Source organism: Ambystoma mexicanum, chromosome 9, assembly GCF_040938575.1.
Source record: "Ambystoma mexicanum isolate Mex_15411 chromosome 9, UKY_AmexF1_1, whole genome shotgun sequence".
Taxonomy (NCBI): domain Eukaryota; kingdom Metazoa; phylum Chordata; class Amphibia; order Caudata; family Ambystomatidae; genus Ambystoma; species Ambystoma mexicanum.
The window spans coordinates 338,353,119-338,379,934 of NC_090931.1; the positions used below are offsets into that span (position 1 = coordinate 338,353,119).

At 45.5% G+C, this 26,816-nt stretch overlaps 1 protein-coding gene across 1 annotated transcript in view; it reads left to right on the forward strand.

The window, feature by feature from the left end:
• Positions 1 to 26,816, forward strand: part of LOC138487325 (uncharacterized) — a 2,513,852-nt gene that overhangs the window by 1,112,876 nt on the left and 1,374,160 nt on the right. The window contains exon 47 of the mRNA XM_069613924.1: positions 17,553 to 17,756. Within this exon, the coding sequence (XP_069470025.1) occupies positions 17,553 to 17,756 (204 nt within the window). The remainder of the gene's footprint in view (positions 1 to 17,552; positions 17,757 to 26,816) is intronic.

Genomic DNA, 26,816 nt, shown 5'->3' on the forward strand with positions numbered 1-26,816 from the left:
CACCTCTTTAAATAGATCATTTACAAAGTAAGTGCCGTTGTCTGATCTTATTAGGTCACATATCCCCCACCTTGAAAACACCTCCTGCACCAGAAACTTTGCAGCCCACTTTGCGTCTGGGTGGGGGCATGGTCCAGCTTCCACCCATCAAGAAAATGGGCAAACTATCACAATTAGATATCTTGCTCCATTACATCTTTACCCCATATCTGCGTAGTCAATGTGAAGTTCTCTAAAAGGACCTACTGGGCGCTGTAACGTTCCACGTAACGTCCTTAATGTCATTCCTGAACTGTATGTCTGGCACTTTGTGCATTCTATCGTGCATTTTGACAAGTGTTTGTGCAGATTTGGAACGAACCAATGTTCCTGTATTTCTGCTGCAATGTGTTGTTTAGTCACATGTATTGGGAATTGCATTTGCTGAAATGCTACTTCTAATAACTCCACTGGCATCACTATCTTCCCTGTTAATTCTTGTCTCCATATTAAATCTGTCGGGGACTGCTTACAACCTCTCTTCCCCCACAGCTCTTGTTCCTCTGTAGGTTCACGTTTTTGGAGCTCTATTATTTGGGTAATTGGTTGTGAGGCTGAGTCTTGTCTGATGATCTGCAGAGAAACACTCAACCAATAATTTCCACAGCTAAATATTCCACACATTGGGGGGAAAGGGGATGTGGAAAAAACAACAAACAACAGACTCCTTCCAGACCTCTGGACCCTCAGGACATCTGCAGCAAGGAAGGAAGCAAAGATTATGCAGTCAACATACAAAATCAACTTTAGTTTTGGCTTCCAGGTATAATGAACTGCTGAATAACTCTTGTACCTGTTAATCCTCTGCTACCTGCCCAGAGGATGGAAACATTAAAGCTTCACCAAAATAAAGGTAATACAGCTTTCCCTAGAGTGCCTGAAAAACTGTGTTCACAACACAGCAGTCTGTCTTTACTCCAAAAAATAAAGATATGCACAGAAAAATGTTTTTTCTTTAAGCTCTGTCTTTTCAAGCTCTTTTCTTTGAACTTCTTGTTCAAACAAATTGTTTTTATGGACCTGGATGCAAACAGAATACTGAGTCTTCCGTGCTCCTGTCTCCACTGATGGATAAAAAGTCACTGCGATCTTCAATGTCTTTAAATTATCACACGTCCTTTAACCCTGCCTCTACAACCTTAACCACTGTTTAATTATTTACTAACTCCACCTAAGATGCATCCCTGTTTAATAACTATAAACTAACGCTTTTGTTATGTTATCAATTATCAACTTTTAAAATGTAATTCCCTCAGCGGCCACCGGAGTTGTAATTTATGGGCATGCTGAAGTATTTAACATTATTCTAGCCTAAAACATGGAGTATACTTCTCAAAGAATATTTACATTAAATCACAATTCTTTTTAGGAAAGAATTTACTTTCTTCATAGCGCTGGCTCAGATGCGCGAACGTGACAAAAAATAAAACCTGCTTTACTACAGAGAGTCTCACAGATTATAATATCTGATTATAACCACTTATTTACTTGTATCAGTCAGTTTTATGGTTCAGAACAACGGTTCATTAACTGATGAGGTAAAAGTCGGCCAGGCACTTATCTCTTTAACTTGAAGCGTCCGCAGCTCACAGTTAATTCCTGTTTTCTCCAGTAAAACACCAAAACTTTCTTCTTAGCTCTCTCAAGCTAGGCCAGGCCCAGGAAAACAGGGCCCAACACTGGAACTTCTAAAGTACTTGACTTGCTCAGCTGATCGTAGACAATGAAAGGCAGTTGAACACTCCTTCCAGCTGAACAAAAGGAATTCTCAGCCAATCAGATCACTGTTAAACAAAGGAATTCTCAGCCAATCAGATCACTGCTGTGACCCTCCATCTTGACTTGGGATTCTATCAACACTCTAAATGATAGAGTTAAGGCCCAACCAGCACACAGTGAAAGAATGCATAGTAATACTCAACTAATCACACCCTAAATCAACCACCATCACAGAATAAGACCCAGGGAACCTTGACATTGGTGTGTGGCTGTATCCTACCTCTGGTGTTTCTGTGGTGGGTGTTTTGACAATGCATGCTATTGCTTGTGGGATATTGAAATACGCGGTGTCTTTTGCTGCTGCATCTGCTGCCGCGTTTCCCAATGAGATTGCGTCTGTGTTATTGGTGTGTGCTTGGCATTTGCCCAGCGCCACCACTGATGGTTCTCCTAGTGCTTCTATTAATTCATTTAATAGTGCCATATGTTGTACTGATGAACCATCTGCCCTTCGAAACCCTCTCTGTCGCCATCGTGACAACCCCTAGTGTACCGTTGTGGTTGCATATGCTGAATCAGAGTATATTGTGACAGCACATCCTTTTGCTGTGCGCAGTGCTTCTATTAGAGCCGTCATTTCTGCTGCCTGAGCTGAGTAATGAGAGGGGAGGTGTTTTTGCACAATAATCTCATATCCTTCTCCTTCCATTCTTACAACTGCTGCTCCTACATGCTTTTCTCCTGTCTCACTGTCTATTGATGCTGACCCATCCACAAAGTATATTTCTCCCTCCTGCAATGCATTTTCGCTCGCTTTGGGAATGTCATCTTCCTCTCCCTCATATGTAGCACAATTGTCTGCCTGCACTTCCTCGAATGTGCATGGTTTAGTAATAAATATAGCCGGGTTTACTGTCTTGCATCTAAACCACATGAACGTTTGGACTGGATATTATAATTTCATACGCTGTTGCTCTCTGCATGATCAATGTAGATTTTGAACGTTCTAAAATTGCAAAGAGTGAGTGCTCTGCGTATAGTGTCACTGAGCATCCCATCCCGATGGTGGCCTATTGTGAAGGCCGCTGCAGCGAGAGCTTGTTCGCATGCGAAGTGGCCCTGCATCACAGAATCCAGTGTACCATTGTAGTAGGCCAATGGCTTGGGACCTAGTAATGTTTTTTGGGTCAATACTGCAGTCATTAAAATACCATTGCAGTTTGAAAACAGGTAAAACTCCCGATCATAATCGGGGTTCTACAAAACTGGTGCGTGTGCAATGAGGTCTTTCAATTTAAAATATTGTGTCTTCATCTCATCTGTCCATTTTAATGGGACATTATTCTTTTGGGCTTCTTTTAGAGCTTGTAACAGTGGGCGTGTGTATGCTGCGTAATCAAGTATCCAGGAATGGCAGTAATTACAGATTTTTTTGAATGTCCTTCACTGTCTTTGGTATTATCAGATGGCTTATTGCCACTGCTCTGTCGGGTAAAATTCTCTTGCCATCTTTTGAAATTAGCTGTTCTAAATAGAGCACTTCTGCTAGGCAATATTGTAGCTTACCTTTGCCCACCTTGTATCCTTTTGTGGCCAGTTAATTTAACAATGTTATTGAATCAGCACTGCGCTGTTCTTCACTTTTACTGCAGACAAGTAAATCATCTAAGTACTGTATTATTGTGCTCTCTACATCAATGTTGCCAAGGTCTTCATGCAATATTCTATTGAATATGCTCGGGCTTTCGCAATATCCCTGTGGTAGTCTGCAGTGTTCATATCTGTTCCCCCCTAGTGTGAATGCTGTGAGATATTGGGAACTTGGGTCAAGTGGTATTAAGAAGAAAGCGTTCTTCAAATCCACTTCTGTGAAACATGTGGCATCTTTAGGTATGCTACACAAGATTGATGCAGGATTAGGTACTAATGAGAACTCTTTCTGTATGACATCATTAAGTGGGCGTAGGTCATGGATCATCCTCCAAGGCCCGCCCTTTGCTTTTTTGATAGGAAAAATCGATGTGTTGCATGGTGAATTTGATGGCACTATTATCCCTTGCTGCAATAATGTATCTATTGTTTCTCGAATCCCTTCTTCTGCCTCCCTTGATAGTGGGTATTGCTTTACTCTAGGGGGTATTGCACCTGGTTTTAATTTTATTCTAATGGCCGTCACCTCTTGTAACAGCCCTACATCATGGGGGGCCTGTGGTCCATATTTCTGGTAGTACTTTTTCCATATCTTCTTCGAATATAGTAGGTGGTACATTAACACTAGCCATGAGAGGGTTGTGTATCTCCCTGTGTTGGATCATAATGTCACATGGTACACTTATTTCCATTATTATTTCCCCATTGCCTCCCACTGTCAGTGAACAACTCTTCATCAGTTAAATTACGCAACATTATATTTGGGTCTATACATAGCACTGTTCTCCATTCGCATCCATGTGTGTCCAGTCCTATCACTGTGAAACATTTACTAGAAACTTGTACCCCTTCCAGATCAATGGACAAAATTGTTCCTGGTACAACATCTGTATTTACAATTGGGCGGAAGACCAAATATGAGGGTACTTTCCATTCCTTTCTTTTTATCTCTGGCACCACCCGTGCTAATACCCTGATATCTTAAATGAACATATCTATGCCAATGGGCACCCCTCTTACAGCAACTTCATTTGTCACTGTACTGATCTTCAACATTTCCCTTACAGGGCACACTCCTGGGATCGAGCAAACTATTCCCGTTCAGTAATGGAGATTGTCATGTTCAATTTACTCAGGAGGTCTCTTCCCAACAAATTTATTGGCGAGTCTTCATGATACAGTAGAGGTGCTCATACTGTTTTTCCTCCCACTGTTATGTCAAGATCTTTTGTGTAAGGAACTTTTAAAATAGCCCCAGAGAACCCTTGCGTTTCCACATTTTTTCCAGAGAGCGGGAACCGGCCTTCCATGAGGCACCATTTTTCAGCTCCCGAGTCCACCATGAAGATGAACTGTTTGTTGCCTATCTCTGCCCCCACTAGTGGTTCCTCTTCTGCACGTAGGGTAGTGGATAGGACTGGACACGCAAGTGCTTTCTGTGGGCTGTCCTAATCTGCATACGTCTCCGTTCCTGGAACAGAGAATACATTATCTCCCACTACCGCTGCGCCGTGAAAAGGTGCTGGTGCGCCATTTGCAGATGTTGCAAAAATATTACTGTTTGCATTGCCCATAGTGTTTTGCCTTGCCATTAGTTGTGTCATATCTCTCTCCTGTGGTTGATGTTGTGGTTGCTGTCTTTGTGGCATTTGAGCCTCATTATTATATTGTTCGTTCTGCCCATTCCCTCCCATAGGTAACCCATAGGGACTGCCTGGGTGTGGGTGACCATACTGTTGTTCATTTCCCATGGGAGGCTGTCCTTGATAATAACCCATAGGCCACATTCTGCACTCTCTCGAGTAATGTCCCCAGCTCCCACAGTTCAAACATGACCCTGGCGGTCCCCCACTCAACCCAGGTCCCCCAAATCCTCTGTTCCCCATTCTTCCAAATCCCCCTCTCAATCCTCGGTACCCACCTTGTCCTCTTGCAGGTCTCCCTTGCCACTGGGGCCCTCCATACTGCTCCTCTCCGTCCCACTGCTCCTATCCTTTTGCAGCCCATGTTGCGGCCATCCTGGCTGGTGTATTTCCTACCCCCTCTTCTCCTTCACCCTGTCTGTCAGTTGATATTGTGGCATTCAGCGCTGCGACCTTCATTAATTTATTTTGCACTAACTTCACCTCGTCTAAAACCTTCGCTGTATTATCTCTTTTTCTCTTTCTTTGATCCTCCTACAATGGTGTACGATTATGCTTTGAATCTCGGGCCAGCCCTTGGCTTCTATCCCAGCTATTTTGTCGAAGGCCTTCTGTGCCTCTTTTGGGAGCCCTTTTTTGATTATAAAGTAGAACAAGGCGGTGGATTGGTCCCACGCCGTACCCGTTTCAGATCTCTACAGGTCTTGCACCCGGAAGATGAATTGCGTAGACTCCTCCTCCTCTCCCATAGTGCATTGCATCACTAAGTGTAAATCTGGAGTGTCTACAAAAGTTCTCTGGAAAGCATCCCATACTTGTGCTCTAACGCTATTAAATGATGACCCATCATGGCGGTCACAGTTCATTGTCACTTCCGGGAACCACGCCTTCACCCACACTGCATCTGCTTGGTCACCAACGGCGGACACCAGCAAACTTTTCACATCCCCTATAGCCAATGGCACTCCTGCTGTGTGTTTTTGGAATGCATGTATCCATTTCCCCGCCCCGCACGGAAGTGGAGATAGAAGCTTCAACAAGTTGTTCCTGTCCTTCTGTGCCCATGGTATGTAATGCGGTCTCCCTGCTCCCTTATGTATCAGAGGCATTTGTAGTTTTCCTTTCCCTCCTTTCTTACTTAACATTCCCTTTTTTGTTTTGCTCACCAGCATGTTCCCCCCTCTTTGTCTTAACCTCCCTTGCCATCTTGGTGCAGCACTTTCATCCTCTTGGTCGAATGGGAATGGCAGCGGAGATCCCGCCACTGCCGCTCCCTCTTCATATTCATCTAAATCACTCCATACTTCCTCTACCTCCTCTTCTGACTCCTGTGTTCCTTGCCCCTCCCCTCTTTGGTTGTCGGGGGTTGCAGATCATATTATTCTTACAGGTTTGCCATTTAAATGGAACAGAAACTCTCCTGATTGCCACTCTTGTTCCTGCCCTTTTGGTATCGGCGGCGGCAGGGATGGTGTGGATCCCCCTGCGACACTTGGCAGAGGGGTGAGGTCAACCGCTGTCAATCGTGGTACTTCACCTCCCCCTGGCAACATCTGGCCTCTATCACACAGTGCTCTTAATCGTGTTATTTCCATTTGTGCGTGTGCAAGCTGCCTGTCTAAATCTCCTGTTAGGCGTGCTAAATTCACTGGAGGGGCACTAGTTGGGCCGTATAAACCTCCCGTTTCATATGGTGGCGGGGCGGTGGCTGATGCAGTTGCCGGAGTAGTTGGTGTGTTAGGCGCTGGCACATACAGGGGCTCACTGTATCCCACAGCGAGCCTTGTCAACAATGGGTAGATTCTAGTGAGGTCATTCTCTTTTGCTGTTATTGGGCTTTCTCCTCCTGCAGCCCCTTATCCCCCCCTCCGGCGTTTTCTCTTTCTCAATTATTGTGTCTTTACTTACCTCGCCAATAGGCGCTACCTCTTCAAACATCCGCCATAGGTCTAGTACCTCCCTTCTGTTCTGCAACTGTTTTCCGCTGTATTTCGCTACCAGGTGTGTTGATACTAGATCCTATACCCTCTTATCAAATGACCCTCCCTCCGGCCATATAGGTGATACACTCTCTCCTTTCATTTCCACCATCCATTGGCCATGGTATTTCTCTATTTTCTTACTATACAAAGGGAGATGTTGACAAATATGTGCTAATGGTGTAGTCCCTCCCATAATGGTGTATTTTTTGCTCTTACTTGTGTTCACCTCGGTTTCTGGATATAGATACACAGTCAATCACTTAATAATCTCCTTCCTGTAACACGTCTGTTCAGCCTTGTTTAACTCTTAATGCCAACAAATTTCAATAACCTTTTTACTTACACCCTTTTGCCGGAACCAGAAATTATTTCTCAACATGAATCACAAATTATTTACCAATATTTCTCATCAACCCTTATTGCTGTCAATACTCAGATACATAGGCACTTACTGACAAAACAACATGTAACACTTTAACACATTGAACATATAACATGAACTACCTTTCCGTTTACTCCCCTTTTTTAATTACTTTAGTTTATTGTCCCTCGTTCTTACTTTCTCACGCACTCCCCACCTCTGAGCCCCCTCAGGCTACTTCTCCAAGAATTCTGCTCACACGGAAAAAGAATATTCTAAATTACTACTCCGAGTCTACTAAATATATGAGACTCCTACTTTTTTCTCTTTATCTTCACTTGTTCCCTGCACTGGATGAGACAATGCTACGTGGCGCCGCCTTCTACCCCCTTCGGGCTAGGATCCCTTATTCCTCTTTACCTCTTTTTTCCACAATAACCTAACGGCCATATAAAGGCTAGATAAGAAAAAGCCTCAATGACATTCACACAGACCCTGAACTATACCCTCAGTTTCTTTCTTTCCCCTGTTTTATCCCTCTTGCTTATTATACCCCTTTCCCAATTTTTCCCTTCTTCCCCTGACGGTCTCGCAACCAGTACTCACTTGTTCAGTAGGATGGTCCGAGAGCCACCGTTCACGGTCTATCCACAATCTGGTCCGCACCCCAACCAAGCCGTGACCCGCCTTGGTGAGCAGTTTTAGTTGGGTATTTGGAAAACGGGAACCCTTGGAACCTTTAATTTGTTCGCGTGAACTTGTCAACCGCGGAGGTTGATGGTTTCGCTGGGGGAAGTCCCGGATCTCGCAGCACCGGGCCTCGGGGCACCTCTCCCAATCACATCGCGGGGTTCACCAAATGTAAAGGCCCGTTTTACACGTGCAATACAAAGAAAGAAGACACACCCCAACGGGGACTGAGACTAAGAGAAAAGGCTGCGAGAGTTTGTTTTCTTTTATGTAAAATTGGCATCCAGAGAACTCTGCTGCCCGAGAGCGCTCCGGCAAATAATACATGTACAATTGATTACAAGAGCAGAAATCGTCATCAATGATGTCAGACCTAAAGGTTACAAAGTTCGTTATGATTGGACACAAGCTCGCGTTGGATATGGGCATATAGGCGCTGCTCCTCCGTGATTGGCTGCTGGGTTGGCAGGAGGGTGAGCATCACAAGGTCCATCTGTCTGTGTCCAGGCAGGGTGAGGGTCAGGTCGCGGTGAGGTAGGTCAAGCCCTAACTAAGCTAACGTAAGATACTACCATCAGACATGTACTAAATAATGGTCACTACAGTTCCTTTGAGTATATCATCATGCATCTATAAATTGAACACATATGATTACAGCATTATTCATTGGGTCTTATATGGAGTACCGGGCTTAGGGTCGTGGTCAGTAAGATAACATTGGCTGTGCGGTGAGTCCAGGTGCATCAAAAGAGGCTATAAGACATTTTGACATTTGTTAGTTCTAGGGTGCAATATACTGTGACAGAGGTTTGGTTTTAGTTGGGGGCAAACTGGGGTGGGCTTCACAGCAGGGTCACACATCTGGTACATTAAGAGAATACCTCGCAGGGACACAGGGTTATCGTGGCAGTCATTTTCCAACAGCGGGGGTAAGAGGGCATAGGCAGGTTTGTGGAGATGGATGAGTTACAGGGCATGGTTTGAGCCGGTTCACACATAGGATAGTGAACTCAGAGGAAGAGTGAGATGTTACATTGGTGTATTTATTGCAATTATCTCCGGCTTAAGCGTGAGAATGGAGCTGCAATGCTTTCAGGCACAGTGAGAAAAGGTGGGGGCCATGAGCACGGTGTGTGCAGCCCTGCAGAGGGGAGAGAAGCCTTTTCATATTATCGCAGTGAGGCCTAGTCCAAAGATGGAGTTGAGGGTGTACAAAATGGAAGCCAGGCGTCCCACACAATAACCTCGCCTCTGCCACTGCCAATGAAACTGCTAGTGTGCATGCGAGCAAATGGAAGCATCCCCCATTATTGTACGAGCAAGTGGCTCACATCGTGTTGAATGTATGAGGGGGGCCTAAATTACCCCACACTCCCACACAACTGCAACCCACTGTTTTACCCATTCCACTCCCTAGATTTGCCTGCTGTGATCCCGTATGCCCATTGTACTATAACATGGAGCCTGTTGGCTGGGCAAGTCTTAGTCTCTTTTCTGCAGACTCAAACCTTAATGTTGTTTACCTCTTGGTGTACATATCTTCAACTGTCTTGTAACCCTTTAAATTGTAACCATGCAACTGCAACTAGCGCCTAGATGCCTGAGGGCTGTGGGCGCTGCTATAAATGTAAAAATAAATAAATAAATGGAAACCCTGGTTCAGTTCATGCAGCCCATAAGAGGACACTCAAAATACATTGCCTCCTAGAAAGACAGGGGGTTTCCACTAGCTCCTTTCACCAACGGTTACACGTGTTATTGTAATTTATTTGTATTTATTTTATTTATTGAGCATTTGTATGGCACCTATACATCAAAAGTTGTTTCCAGGCACCACAATACAAGAGGAGGAACAGGGGTGGAATAACAATAACAGGCCTATTATGCCTTGTGACATTCGGATCATGCAAGTATAATAACAGGAATTGACAGGAGTGGGGAAGGGCGAAGTGCAAGGGGGGCAAGTGGCCGGGCAAGTGCTAGGGGAGGCCCAGTAGGGCAAGTGCGCAGTCAATGGGATAAGGGTCAACTAGTGCAAGTGAGGGGAGGTGGACCAGACTCAGTAGGCTATTCGGGGTAGGGTTCCCAAGGACACGTGCTGGCAAGGGGTAAGGCTGGGAGACTGGTCGATGGAGGGCCTGCCCCAGTAAGGCTCATGAGGGGTAAAGGCCACCGGTCATAGAGGAACTAGCAGGGGAGGGGGGCAGAAGGAGGATGAGAAAAGGAAGGTCTTGAGAAGCTTCTGGAATTTAAGGAGATCTATCTCAAGGTGGAGAGGGTCAGGAAGGCCATTCTAGAGAGAGGCTCCTGCTGAGGGTCTTGAATGTGATCCTTACAGCCACAGGGAGCCAATGGAGAGATTCTAGGGCTGGAGAGATGCGGTCCCTGGGCTTGAGTCCAAGTATAAGTCTTGCAGTCCTATTCTGTATTAGTTGAAGAGGGTGAAGGGAGGAAAGAGGCTGATTAAGTAAGAGGCTGATTAAGGGAGAGGCTGTTGCAGTAGTCAAGGATAGAGAGAAGCAGAGCTCTGGAGACATTGGGCCTCATTATATGTTTGGTGTTACGGTGAGAACAGTGCTGGTAAGGTACCGGCAAGAACAACTCGCAGATGCACCGGCACCGTTATTAACGGTGCCAGTGCATCCATGCTCCCCATCCCCATTCAGCCATATGGGGCAGAATGGGGATGGGGAGTGCAGCATTACCGGTACCCGGGAATGGGCAATTACCGTGCCGCAACACTCGTAATGGCCCGGTAATTGTCCATTTGCGGGTGCCGGTCCTGGAGGCAAGTTTGGCGGTAGGCGTTCCTGTCAAACAGGCATGGCTACCGCCAAACTCATAATGAGGCCCATTGTGTTTCTGGGGGAAGGTGAGGAAAGGGAGACTGCTTCTGAGGAGGTGAAGCTGAAAGGGAGATTTCTTGAAAAGGTCAGCGATGTGGGGGTGAGAAGGAGAGAGAGGAGTCAAAGATGACACCCAGGTTTCTTGCCTCACAAGAGGGTGAGGAGAGTGGGCCCAAGGAGGGGGGAAAGAGAGTAGGGGGTAAGAAGGGGGCAGGAGTCCCAATGAGAAGGATCTCCATTTTACTGGCATTAAGCATTAAGGCAGAGATTGTTGGAAACACACCATAGTGTCCTCCATAGTATCCTTGGACCATCTCTTGAACCCTGACAAATCAAAAACAATTGAAAAACTGCACTCTGAGTGATAGAACAAATTCGTATACCTGAACATTGAAACGTGGCATTTAATTTACAGAGATCTCTGCTTTACGTCACAATTGTGGCAGAATATTCATAGTAGAGTTGTGGTGCTGTTGAGTGGAACCTTATCAAAGTCTTGATGTAACAGTTTTACCACTATCCCAAATCCCGGATGCAAGGTACAAACTTTCCAGGAAGCTGCCCTGTTGCACTGGTTGGCAGGAAGGAATAGATGACCCCATGCTCAAAGTGTCCACTGCATGAAAACACTTGTTGGCATAAGTTTGCCTCAGGACATGTCTGGATTCATGTAGGAGTCCAAAGTGTAGAGTTCTGATATCCTCTGCAAAAGAAATGTACATCAGAAGTGCACATGGATGCTGGCACTGGCACTTTGGTAGTATATGGCTGCCAATGAAGGAAGGAGAAAGGCACATTGCTTCATTTGTACTACAATGGAAGATACAAGCAACTGCAGGTTCGCATAGTCATCATGGTACAAAAAAATGGCAGACCTCTTAGGAGGAGCAAGGTTCTCTTTGACTAAACCTTGGGAGATCCACTAACCACAAACCCCCATAAGGTTGTGCAATCCTGTCTCCAAAGGCCCTTCTAGTTCCGATGACTCGTGGCAATGTGAAAATATCACCATGATACCCACGTAGTCAGAAATGATTCTGATGCCCCAAAACTTCACATTGGTTCAGAAAGTCCTGGACACCTTGCTGGACCTGAGGCCAACTAATGATTGGACCTTCAAATCAGTGACCTTTGTGTACACACTCTGTAAGCAAGCTGACATAATGTACATGACATTTACGTCTTGGCTGCAGTACAGCAGCAATATGTTGTGCATAGAAAAAAAAGCGGACCAGGTTCCTGGCCTCTTTTTCGGAAAAGCAGACCTGCTTTGGATTGGGTATGTCTCACTCATTTTCATTCAATGTCTGTACACCTGGCAGGAGAGAACAATCCTCAGACGTTGTACCCAAGCAGAAATACTCAAGTGATTATCCCATGGTTGACCTATTGAAACAGTGGGGTTTTATAATGCTTAATGGAAGAACGGTGGGGGTTGTTCCGGGGCAAGTTACTTGGAGAAATCATAAAGCCAGGGCAACACTTGATTACATATTTGGGAATCATGCTCTACTGAGGTCTACCCTAGAGCTACAAATTATGCCTAGTGAATTTAGTGATCATGAACCTTTGGTCTTAATGATTGCGAAAACTGAACGTAAGGGAGAAGAAGGTGATTTGAAAGCAAGTTCAGGTTTAGCATGCAATAATGCTGGTAGTGTGATAAAATGGACAACACAGAGTCCTGGTAGAATTGGGGAATTTGTGGATGCAATGGAGATTGATGAAATTGACTCATTGTGTATTTTAAATGGGAATGAAATTGAAAACTGGATAAAAGATCTTGCTGCTAGTACTGGAGAATGTCAGTGGGAATGACTAGATGCAGTATTAAAAATAGCAAGAATTACGATAGTGCTATTAGAAATGCCAAATGTAGTATGAAAAAGGAAACACGTATGGCAAATGCCCTACCTTATACTAAGGGGAAGTTTTTGGCCAAGATTAGGCATATCAAGAATTGTTATAGAGGATTGCAGAAGCGGTGGAAGCTCTCTATAAAAAATAGGCAGTCGCAGGATATGGTAAGGGTATATTTAGGAGGTCTGGACACATTTTAATAAAAGTAAGGGTGATACTAGAGAGAACATTCTGAATCCTATACAAGAAAATACATGGCTGGAACATCTTAAAGGTGGACAGTCGATTGATACATGTAAAACACCCCTGAAATATTTGATTGATGGTTGTCATTTGGAAGTGGGGACTGTTGAAATTGAGAATAGGATTGATAAATTGAATGGTTCTAGGGCCCCTGGTCAGAATGGACTGGCAAACGCAGTCCTCAAATTAAATCCTGGACGGTGGGCACATATATTGAAAATCCTATTTGATGAGGTGTGCAGTACCCAGTCCATCCCATTATCCGGGCATCGGGCAGTCCTGGTACCAGTGCATAAGAAAGGTGACCGTGATCTTGTATATAATTATAGACTATTGTCCATGCTGGATATTTCCGGGAAACTGTTTGCATCCTTTTTTTGGATGCTCTGCAACAGTGGGTTGACAAGACTAAGATACTGAGTTATGCGCAGACAGGATTTAGACCTTGATGTGGCACTGTTGGCAACTTGGCAACATACGAGTGATGGATAGCCTGTATCGAGATGCTTCTGCACAGGGGGGGGGGGTATTGTATACAATATTTGTGGACTTTAGGGACGCCTTCGAGGGGGTATGTCGTGAAATACTCTGGGCCAAATTGGAACATTGGGGCTGTCCTGAGTGGTTGCTATGCATCCTTAAGGGTCTTCATCACAAAACCTTGTTGCGGGTGCGATTGGATCATAAGGGTCGACTGTTAGTCACGATATGTACCTGCACCGGGGTTAAGCAGTGATGCACATTGGCACCGCTATTGTATTGCCTGTATACTGCTGATCTGCCACTAATTTTTAGAGAGACTTCAGGATGCTGTCCTAAAGTTGGTAACTGTAATGTGCTGTGTATTCTTTATGCAGATGACCTTGCACTGTTTAATTATACATTGAGCGGTGCGGGATATGTTTCAAAAATTGGTGGAATATGCTAATAATAACAAACTTGTGATAAATATGGAAAAACAAAGATAATGGTTGTCGCCTCTAAATGTATCAAATGCCCCTTGTCCAGTACTAGCCTTGGCATTATAGAAAGGGTGGATAAATATCCATATCTAGGATTATAGATGAGCTCCTTGCGTGCATATAATTACATAAAAGAAAGTAAGAGCATTAAAGCCAAGAGATTAACTAACCTGATATACAGGTTTGCAAAACGAAACGCTGGATTTTCCCTGGAAGGGGTGTTGAGATTGTATAATCAATGTCTTTGTACAATGGTTTTATATGGTTTGGATGCATTGGCGATGGTTGCTCTTAGGTGGCTAGATGTCATTGAGAGCTATTTCTGGAGAAGGATTCTGGGTCTGGAACAGTCTGTATCAATAGAATATATATAAGGCTGGAGCTGGGCTTGGTGTCCTTAAAAAGCCAGGTTAGAATAAATCAGGGGATGCTCTATTTGAAAATTAATATGAATCCAAAATGTCAGCTTCTAGGATTAATGGCTATAATTGATCATGACAATGTTAGGCATAACGGTAAAGATTTTAAGAACCTTATGATGAAGTGGTTTGAAAATATTGGCTGGGCGCCAGAATTTATTCAGGGAAACTAGCGACAGAGTGATGAAACGCATGTTGAAAAGTAAAATACGGCAATGGGATTGGACTAGGAATAGTGAATATTTTAGTAGTTTAAGTTCCCATAAAGATGTGGACAAGGTTACCCATCGATATCTCAAAACCCAGAGATATCTGATATCAGGTCCTAGCATTGCGGCTAGGAGTTTTCGTCTGAAACTGCCTGTATGGGTTAACCTAGGAGCTGGATATAAGGTACCCAGGATGGCGCGCACATGTAGGGTCTGTAAGAGTAGTGTGCACTTGGAAACAACACATTTGTTTACAGAATGTGCGGGGTCGGGCCCAGAGATTATGACCACATTTGGTAATCTTGTGCAATGTTATGAGGCTATTCTAACAGATGCATTTTGGGCCTATTGCTTGAAAATGGATAATGTGACCATACATCTTGCTCTATTCAGGCTATGGGGAATAATATGTAAAAAGCTCCCGAAAAAAGGATAATTAGTCAGCGTAATGACCCCTTTTCTTTTTAATGAATAAGGGTAGAATGGTTAAAATTCCCATTTGGACAATTAGTTTAAATTTGTTTTATTGTCTAGACTATGGACTAGCTCTTAATACTATTTATTGTTTTAAATGTTTTAGTGTCATGCATTTATTTCTTCTGTACTATACAAGACTGTAAAATGTATCATTTTAAAATTAAGCCAATTACGTGAAAATCCACTTTTTAATTTCTAATATTTGGGATAATGTTATAGATTTGTATTCTTGTATTTTGTTTATTTATATAGCGCGCCGGGCCCAAGGGCATGAATTTATATGATGTCATTGACTGTGATTTGTATTCCTTATGTTTTAGGCAATTGTATTTTGTCAAAGTTTTATAAATGATTATAAATAAATATAAATAAAAATAAATAAAAATAAATTATCCCATGAATGGAAGATATACACGATTGTAATCTTGTTCTCTTGAATGTGTCTTTGCCATTCAGACGGGTTCTTTGTGAGGATGGCTGCATGGAGGAGTAGCAGTATGGTGTCTGGCAGTTTCGGTTTACCCCAGGGCAGTGTCTTCTAGAGGCGTGAAATCTTAGTGTTTCACCACACAGTATTTCATTCTTCTGGTGGTTGTGGTTTTGCCTCGTCGTATTGGGCAGAGGGGGTAGCCACATAGCAGCAATGCACAGGTGTATAAGGGGAGCTCACGGATGTCGATCAGCTTTGTCCGATGGTGGTGGAGGTGTTAGTGGGATATGTGTCGTGTGTGGTCTGATGTGTAAGGTGCAGGGTGAGGTGGGAAACGGTGTCATGTGACATGACTGGGTATTGCTTGAGATGATGTGATGTGCCGTAACGTGGTCTGCTGTAACATGAAAGGGTGGGATGTGATTGGGTAGGACTTACTGGACTGGTTTGCGATGGGGCATGTCAGGGTGTGATGGGGAAACGTGTTGGATGATGCGATATGATTGGCGATAGCATGCCGTAGCAGCCATATTAACTGGTTGTGCCTAAGAAGTAGTTTCAGATATTGAGACACAGCAAGGCCTGTAATAGCAATGAGAGCAAAGGCTCCTTCATTTAACGTGCTTACGTGGCAGCCAAAATGCATGCAGTTTATATCCAATGATCTCCAAGCGCAATGCAGTGAATGGAAACCACTTAATCTATTTCCTGTGGGATCCCACCAGCACCGGTACGGAGCCAAATGAGTGGTGCCCTAATGCTACGTTTATGTCTGTGGCCGGTATCTGGGTTTTATTTTGAAAATCTGGTCACCCTATGGCAGGACTAGATGTGGCAAGGAGTATCACAATGAGGCATGATATGGCAGTGTATAACATGGTGTGGGGCATGACGTGGCGGGGAGTGATGTTGCAGGATGTGTAAAGGGAAGGACTGTCACTGTTCTGAGGTGCTTAGAAATAATTTGCACCATGGAATTGCCTCTGGTATTTATATAGGTTTTTCATCAGAAAACCTCAGGATACTCCAAGTACCTCACACAATATCAATTGAAAAGCTTTAAAAACCAGGGATGTTTGCAAATGCTCTCTGTTTTTACGGTTGTTGCCAAACTGACAATTGAGGGTCAAGTGGGGCCTCTCTCGTGCTATAATAGGCATTGTGCTATGCAGACTACATGGATTACTTTGTCTTCTTCTACCATCATTTGCTATAAATACGTGCAAAGCAATAAATGGCTCCAAATACAAGGTGTCATGGCGCTTAGGTCACTGCCCGGGCAGGATCCTAGATGTGCGATACACTCTTTGCTGCGACTTTGTGTATTTTCTCAATGTTCATACTGATTTCTCAGTTTTGTGCGCTACCAGTGTTTTTAAATGCCATGAAGACCTGGTAAGGTCTAAAACAGCGAAGTACATTTACAATTCGTCCTCATGGCTGTAAAGTTTGGCGCAAGGCGCGTTCACCCCTAGAGTGGTATCTTGGCGCTATTGACAGATAACAGATGTTTCTTGCTAAGAAACTCAATGGTACCCAATTTATCGACCTAAGAAAGATGAAGGGCTGAGGTAACCTGCCAGTATTCGAACCTGTGACCATGAGGTCAAACACAGGCCTCTGGAGTGGATGCTTTAGTCCACTGAGCCACAGACCCAGCTATCCGTTTCTCTCCAGCCATTTCACTGCATTTGTATGTAGGGCATTTTACAACTTTTTCCTGTGATAGATGAGGGGCAGGTAGATGGTAAAATATGGAGCAGTAGGTCAAAAGGCGTACAGTGTGGGCATTAGGATAGCTGTATGGGGGTAGCCCCCTATAAAAGCGCTCCAGTAAAATGTCCTGCGCTGTGATTTGTCCCAGGTCCACTGTAAACTCCCCACTGTCCACTGTATATGCCTGTGAACCGTGATATGATATGATATAATATGATATGGCATTTATAACGCGCCTATACACAAGTGTTTCAAGGCGCGTATGTTCTTTTTGTGTCTTTATGTAAACCAATATTTTATTTCTAGGAGTACAACAATCTGGAAAGGCCGATGAGAGCTGGCTGCACAGACTTGAGGACAGAGCCATGATGCGCGCCATCCATCACTGTGTGTTACCCCAACTCAGTGGGGACAAGATGAAACTCTTCCAGTCCCTCATGGCGGCTCTCTGGCCCGAGGTCATCTCTCCGACTAGCTGCTCCGTCACCTCAAATGTTAACACTGACACGAGTAAGTACCTTGGGGGGTACAGTGGGCAGCACATCGAGTACAGGAGTGTCACTGGCCATTAGCAGAGCACATTGATTGTTTGGAAACATAGACGTGCAAACATACATAGAGCCTTATGGCACAAAATGGATGATCCAGTTCAGTGCTTTCGAAACCTTACTATGCTAAGACCCTCTATTGTAAAAATAACATTGGCGGGACCCCACCAAATGTTACAACTGTTTAGATTGTCCATTCGAAGCAACCACCCTCTTCCCTCTTAAGCCTCACCCCCAACCTTTCAGACATCCTCTGAGCTCCGCAAGGAACGATCTCCACAGTTTGAAGACCATTGCTCTAGTTTGCTATTTGACAGTGAACACCATGTTGTCTAAAATCTATCCCTAATAATTAACAAGGTCTTATCACACATTACTCACAAAGGGCTCTGAACCCAATAACAATATAGGGTGTCACTCGGGCCATACACACTCGGGCTCCTAAAGGGGGCATTTTAACACTCTTATTACCATGCACAGAACTGCTAATTGAGGTGGGATGAGAGTTAAGATGCCCCTGGAATGCTCTACGGTTTTAGGGTTAACAGAAAGAATCAGATGAAGACATTGTGGATGGTATAAATCAAAGTAGTGTAATGAAATCTTAAAGGCCTCTATATACATCCACTGTGCCTTAACTCACTCTACCATACATGCCAACATGACCCATTCCATTTCGAGATGCTAGTCCAGTGCTGGTTTTTACTTTGTATTCTGGGAGTAGTAGTCCTGCATTTACAATCGGAAAATCCAGGACTATAAGTGCCAGAATGCAACGTTAAAACCAGGACTAGACTTGCATCTCCCAAATGGAATGGATAATGTTGGCATACATACTCTATTCTGCACTCATATGCTATTAAATGCATACTTCACAATGTTAGTCGTAATAATGCATGAACTGTACGATACCATGTAGCTGTTAATTGCTTATATTCATTTTTTATATTGCTTATATTAATTCAGCTATAATTAATGACCTGCTTAATTTCAGCATTTCAGCACTCTCATCTAACAATCACAGCTCCATTACAACAAAGATATTCGTGAATGTTTGTGTGTATATATATTTCTGAGGCTTGTGGAATCTTCTTAGATTACATGCTGTGCATAGGCCGACATCTAGTGGAAGCTGCAGAGTATTACAGTTTGTTTTTCGAAACTCGAAAATGGGCGTCGACACAGGGCATGCCAGTAATACTATCCCTACTGTGCCGTCCCCTCTACCCATGATCCCTCACGCGTGTAGGACCCTCAGATTGTTTTTTTCCGCCATACTTGTCGGAAGAATTGCGTGGAGATCCCTGGCTTTCAGCCATTTTGACAAAAATCGATATTTATTACCCCGTTCTTCCACTCCCACATCGAAGACATCAAAGATCGATGCCGGTCCGAAGAACAGACAACCGTCGAGAGCTGCTCGACGGACTTTGGGCCTCGGAAACCCTCTGGCCTCGGCCCTACAAGTAGGGAGAGTGGGGGGTGGAAACATTCTCAACACTCTTGTTATTATTTCCTACACACACAAGCCCGCTGTCACAAGGTGCATATGGAGAGTACTCCATTTAAATTTTGCCCCAAGTGCAACCGCAAGTACCCTTGGATTGACAAACATGCCATCTGTAATCGTTGCTTGCCGAGGGACCACCCCGAGGCGAACTGCAAAGCGTGTACGCTTTTTAAGGCTAAAACGCACAAAGACCGCTCCACCAAGCGTTGGGCCCACCACGCCAGGCAGCTCGAGGCCATGGAAGTGGTGGGTGCCTTCAGTGACGGCAGCAACGCCGCCTTTTCAGACGGCGAGGGCACAGGGGCGTCGAAAGACACCCAAGCACTAGTCCCCGACCCCAGAGGATTGTCTGGCAGGGCAGTTATGGGGACCACACCCGGCGACACGAGCGCTGACATTGCTACTACACCTTAACACACATACCCCAACCCGGGACTCGACACGCGTGTTGAGTTCTCGGAAAAAGGAGACACGGAGAGAGCGGTCCACGGAGTCGGTGTCTTCTGGGCGTTCCAGGTCGAGATCGCCTCATGACACAAGGCAACCGTCCACAGTTGCCAAAGGTGCCTCGCTTCCCCAAATCACGGAGGTACGATCGTCAGATAACGAATCCGACCTCCACCCCCAGGCTGCACACTGAGAATCGGCTCTGGCAGCCCGTTCGGCGTTGTTTTCCGAGTCTCGACGTGCACACTCGAAAGAGAAAGAAACCCCCTCCGAATCTCGACGCCAGGCACCGAAAAGCTTAGAAAGTGTGAAAACCTCAGGAAACACTCTTCTACTCAAGGGGAAGGGGGGAAACAGCAGAAAAAGTCAGTACACTCTACTTCTGCTTCACATACACATAAGGACACATGTAGATCTTCAGATAGGGATAGTTCCAAGACCCCTGTCTCTACACCTAAGACTAAACCTATTCCTCCTCTCCTCACAGTAGGGGAATAGGAAAGGAACCTTCTCAAGAGGTGGTCATCCCCAGCTCCAGAAAATGGAGTAGTGAAGAAATAGATAGGGTAATGAGCAGAATGTCTTCCCTAGCTGATTTCTACTCCAAAAACCCAGAACATTTGCTCTCTTACACTCCAGATGGTGCTACTCCCTCAGGATCCAAGGACCCTCATCCCCCTAGTAAAAAACCTTGGTTTCAGTCTCCAACTCAGGGCCTAGTTTCAGACCCTTACTGTATACAGCCTTATCAGCATTATAGTGAGGATCCACAACAATAGACTGAGGATCCAGACGTACAAATGTTGGACGACCAAACGGGGGTAGATTATTATGGAGATGATGAGGGCCAGGATGGGGAGGAGGAAGATGTCGCAGAAATCTATAATATAGACTCTCCCGTTGACAAAGAACCTCAGGTTACCGACTCTCCAGTAGATAACCAGCCCCTGCTAAATGAGGTCTTAACTAGAGCGGCAGAACACTTCCGCAACGACACTCAGGGGGCACAAGAGGAAAGGGATTTCGCAGAGGAGCTAGTGGGAGACAAGAAACCCATTGCTCAAGCCATCCCTATTCTCAAATCTATCCAACGGAGAATAGATCCTTCCCTCCTTAATCCTAATCTTACCAGGGCTGTGAACCCCAGAATCGAGAAGATGTTTAGGGCCGCCCAGTCTGATACTCTTTACATAAGGGGTCAACTAAAGCCTGACTCCTTAGTTATTGCTAACACCAGAAAGAGAGCGGGAACTCTGCTATCTTCATCCGAGGCTCCCCCAGACAAGGAGAGCAAAAGGATTTATGGGTTAGGAAGGAAGATAGCCTCCACTTCCGCTTACCAGGCGAGAATCGCCAACACCACCACTCTGATGGCAAGCGATAACTGCCACCAGTGGGAGCAGGTAGTTGCTCTCATTGACTCCGCACCGGAACCACTAAAGGGTCAGTTGGCCCAGATTGCGTCGGAGGGTAGAGCCATGTCAGGTTGCATCCTCAAGACAACCTTTGACACCGCAGATAATGCAGGCCGGCTCATAGCAGAGAGCACTGTCATTAAGAGGCATGCCTGGCTAAGACAGTCAGGGTTCAAACCCGAGACACAGGCGACCCTTATTGACATGCCGGTCGAACCTAATGTCCTGTTCGGCAAAGCGGCAGAAGACGCGTTAAAAACTGCCAAAGACGAGTATGATACTCTGAAGTCCCTAGGACAATTGACAAACAAGCCCACTAATCAAAGAGGGAATGGTATTTTTCGTCGCTCACGTGGCAAAAATTCTCAACGGGGCTCCAATTATACACAGGGACAGGGTACATCATGGGGTGGAAACCAAAAGCCTATCCAAAGTTATGGCAGAGGTAACAAGAGGGGCCGCGGTAAGGGTAGAGGCAGCCCCAGCAGAGGCGGCGGTACGCCTCCCGCAAAGCAGTGACATTCCGCTCAGGGTCCCTTCCCATGCATCCCCACTAGGGGGGGCGCATTTCCAGCTTCACCCAGGCATGGGAAGGGATCACATCGGACAGATGGGTGCTGTCCACAGTGCCCGCAGGATACTGCATCAAACTGCTAGAGCGCCCCCGCAACCACCCTCCACGACAGAAAATACATTCCCTGGACCACCAGAAGATCCTCCTCGAGGAAATCGTTAATCTTCTCGCAAAGTACGTGATAGAACTCGTCCCGGGCAACCAGGTAAAGAAGGGTATTTATTCAACTTACTTTCTTGTGCCAAAAAAAGATTTGACAATGTGCCCAGTATTAGACTTACGCCCTGCAAACAAGTATGTCAAGCCCCAGAAATTTTGCATGATTACTCTACAAGATGTAATCCCACTCCTAAAAAGAGGGGATTACTTGGCAACATTGGACATGAAAGATTCCTATTTTCATATTTTCATGTTCCCAGCGCACAGAAGATTCTTGTGCTTCAGGGTGGACAGTCAGCACTACCAGTTCAAGGTGCTGCCCTTCGGTATAGCCTCGGCTCCAAGGGTATTCACCAAGGTACTGGCGGTGGCGGTGGCACACCTACGCAGGGAGGCAATCCCAGTGTACCCTTACCTGGATGACTGGCTCATCATGGGGGAGACCCCAGTAATTTGCAGATCCAACATCCAAAGAACGATCAACCTCCTTGGAATTGGGTTTCTCTGTCAACGAGGAAAAATCAAGCCTGGTGCCGAGCACCTCCAAACAGTTCCTAGGAGCTGTCCTAAACAGTCAAGAGGGGTTAGCCTTTCCATCAGAGGAAAGAATTCGGAATATACTACTGCAAATTCCTCAATACCTGTCAGGTCGCCAGATAAGGGTGCGCAAAGCGATGCGTTTGCTAGGCATTATGGCGTCATGTATTTACCTGGTCCCCCATGCGCACCTGCGCATGTGACCCATGCAAGAATGGTTGGCGAAACAGTGGTCTCAGGCAAGTGGTCAGTGGGATGATCTAGTGGTCGTTTCGCCAACACTGATACAAAGTCTTCACTGGTGGACAAGAGAGAATCTGTCAAAGGGAAAACCCTTTTACGACCCGGAGATACAAGCTGTAGTCACTACAGACGCGTCCCTGTCAGGGCGTGGAGCACACCTCCTTCACCACACAGCTCAGGGTCTCTGGTCTCACACAGTGGCCAAGAATCATATCAAACCGCTAGAGCTTCTGGCAGCCTTCAGAGCGCTTCGAGCGTTCGAACCCCATCTGTTAAACCTGTCGGTACAGATATTAACAGACAGTACAACAGCAATGTTTTACATACACAAACAGGGAGGGACTCGTTTGCCAAATCTGTCCAAGCTTGCCCAGAAAATGTGGACATGGGCACTCAGATGGAACATTTACCTGTCATCTCAACATGTTCCAGGGGATCTCAAATCACTAGCAGACACTATCCCTTCTCACAGTGGGTTTTCCCCACTATAGGCCTATTAGCCACAAGCGAAAACAGACAATGCCCAGGATTCGCATCCAGGTCCCCCCAACCAGACTCCAAGGGGTAAGCCCTGTGGATGAACTGGTCAGGGATGTTTGCGTACGCTTTTCCACCAACCCCTCTCATGAGGAAGGTGGTCAACAAGATGCACAGGGAATCAATGACGCTCATCCTGGTTGCTCCCATGTGGGCGAGACAACCGTGGTTCCCACACCTGTGCAGACTAGCAGCGCGCGAGCCCATCAGACTCCCGTGCTGGCACAACCTTCTATCCCAGCACCAAGGTCAAACAGTGCATCCTCAACCCGGCTCAAAGAACTTGGCAGCATGGTTCCTGAAGTCATAGGCCCCCATTACAACACCGGCACTAAACCATGGCGCTATTAGCACCATGGTTGGGCCGGTGTTGTAACGAGTCCGCCATGGTGAAATGGGGAAATACCGCCCCATTCCAAGGTTGGCGGGGCGGTATTTCCCCATTTCACCATGGCCCTTCCCCATTCCCATTTTTGCCCCATAGGGCTCAATGGGAATGGGGAAGGCAGCAATTACAGTACCGCAAATTGCAGTACCGTAATTGCCTGCGAGGTCTCTTTGCGTGTCCCTACTTTAACAGCTGGTCCAGACCAGCCGTTCAGGTCGGGTCCCGCAAAGGGACCTCGTAGTAAAGCGCTAAGTGGTTAACGGCGCCGCAGCCTTTTTACGGCGCCGTTAACCACTTAGTGCCTGGGTCATAATGAGGCCCATAGAGTTTGGACATCTCAATTTACCACAGAGGTGCATGGACATCCTAAAAGAATCTAGGAAACCAAACACGAGGTACTGTTATTTTGATAAATGGAAGAGATTTGTTATTTGGTGCCAGAATAAACAAATCAACCCGATTGATTGCACTCCTTCCAAATTGTCACTTACATGCTCCACCTGCTGGATGCAGGTTTGGTTTTTAATTCACTCAAGGTACACCTGGCGGCGCTGTCAGCCTACACCACCTCCCACAACAAGGTTTCGTGGTGGAAAGAACCAGTGGTTAAAGCCTTCATGGAAGGGGTAAAGAGACTCCACCCTCCAATTTCAAACCCACCACCAGGATGGGACCTTAATGTGGTGCTTGCTAAACTCATGGGCCCACCATTTTAACCCACGCATAAAGCCAGTCTCAAACACCTGACCAATAAAACTGCCTTCTTAGTAGCCATTACATCCATAAGAAGGGTCAGTGAAATTCAGGCGCTGTCAGTGCAGGATCCTTTCTTTACCATTCATAAAGATAAACTGGTTCTACGAACACACCCTAGGTTCTCACCTAAGTTCATTTCTAAATTCCACGTTAACCAGTCCATTGAGCTTCCGGCTTTCTTCCAAGAACCCAAAAGCTCTGCTGAGGTGAAACTACACACTCTAGATGTGCGAAGAGCAGTCCTCTACTATGTAGACAAGACCAGACCGCTAAGAAAAACAGACTAACTGCTTGTCTCCGTAGCTACAGGCAGAGAGGGAGATCGCGTCTCTAAAGGCGCCATCTCAAAGTGGATAGTCAATTGTATCCAGCTATGTTACTCCCTTTCTGAAAAAACTCTGCTCTTTACGCCGAGAGCCCACTCTACTAGAGGCACTGGGGCCACTCTGGCTTTCATTGCAAATGTACCCCTTGACACCATTTGCAAAGCAGCTACATGGAGCTCTATTCACACTTTTACTCAGCACTACTGCATTGACACTCATTCCAAGACAGATACTCAAGTGGGACAAGCGGTTCTAAGACACCTGTGTGCTCATGACCCTTCCCACATCCCACCTCTTTCTTCTAACACTGCTCGCTAATCCATGCACAGCATGTGATCTAAGCAGATTCCACAAGAAGGGATACATTACTCACCGTAATCGTATTTCTGTTTCTTGTATCTGCTTAGATTCACATGCGCCCGCCCTTCCTCCCCTCTGAGGGAAGGCGCATGGATGCTTGTAGTGTTATCTATCTATCTATCTGCTTGGATTATCTCTACTCACGCTACTCCTCATGCTACCTCATGTCAGAAAAAATACAATCTGAGGGTCCTACACGCGTGAGGGATCATGGGTACAGGGGACGTCACACTACTGCTAGCATTACTGGAACGCCCTGTGTCGACGCCCATTTTCGAGTTTCGAAAAACAAACTGTAATACTCCGCAGCTTCCACTGGATGTCGGCCTATGCACAGCATGTGAATCTAAGCAGATACAAGCATCAGAAATACGATGACGGTGAGTAATGTATCCCATATATATATCCTTTGTCAAGTTCCAGGCAGAATATCAGGTAACAAAAAAACCATGCTAAATATTAAAGTAGGTTATGTGAGGTGTTGGTAACCTCTCAAACTCCACAGGCACTTATCTACAAGTAATGGAGGGTCCTTATGCACACTCAGCACACAAACCCCCAGTGAAGCATTCACGGGACTGTCAGTAGGAGCGCAGATTACAGATTTAGGTTTTCTTCAATCACACTTGGTTGCACATAGAAGAGAGGATAAATAACTCATGGTGCACAAGATGGCCACCAAACAGGAAATGCAGAAATCACGATACGTGGTTTTGTGACCTGGGCCTGCCGCATAGCTCTCCATGAAACCACTCCTGTACTGGGGATAACTCCTACATTTCTTGAGGGACTACCATATTACCATATTTCAGTGCACACATGAACATGACCTCAATCGTATGGAGTGAAAAAAGAGTTTCATGTTCACTGGAAAACAAAATCAATTTAGAAAGTACGCTCTGAGATAGTGCGGCAAGTCGAGGGAAGTCGCGGGAGCGAGGTAAGTGTTATTTTCTCAGTGTGCGTATGTGCATCTGTCCATGTGGGAGAGGGGGGAATGTTTGTGGTGGGGAAGGAAGCGATGGGGGAGTGGGTTAAAGTATGTTTCAGTGTGCGAGTGGTGGAAAGTGAGGGGAAATGTTTTGGGCTGTGAAGGGGGTGGTGCGGGATGAAAGGCGAGTTTGTGTGGTGATATCCCCCAAATTCATTGAAATTCATACAGCGCAGTAGAGGGTAGGACTAGTGGTGTTGTGGGCGATCGCCTTCCCGAGTGGTGGGGGGGTTCGGAGTGTGATATTTAGGCATTTTGGAGGCAACACAAAATTGACTGAAATAAATCAGAAATAAAGAATTCAAAATGCATAAATATCACAAAGAACCGATCTCAGTTGCTGGAAAAAAAATAAGTCTCACACACACAGCAGTGCTTTTAGGATTGAGCAGGGATCTGTCAAGTACGGAAGTTATAAGACCAGAATATTGCCCTTACCTTGCTTGGAAGAAGTTTCTAGGGAGAAGGTTGAAGTATCTCAGGTCAGTTATAAGCAACTGGAATTTCTATGAACACAAACATGCTACCAGATTTCACTGCTTTATGTATTCAGCGAATTACTGTAGTGGCAGATGTTGTGGCTCTTATAAACACCTCACTTTTGTGTCTCACGTGCACACAGTTTTTTTTTTAATTGTTCATTTAAAACGCGCTAAATACCAACGAGTGGTTTCTAAGTGTGGGATCGGAATTCGAACCTGTGTTGCGCCGCGTTGCCTTGCTTGCAAGACAAATGCGTTGCCCCTGAGCTATCCTTCCTCACCTTTGCTGGGTGCTGG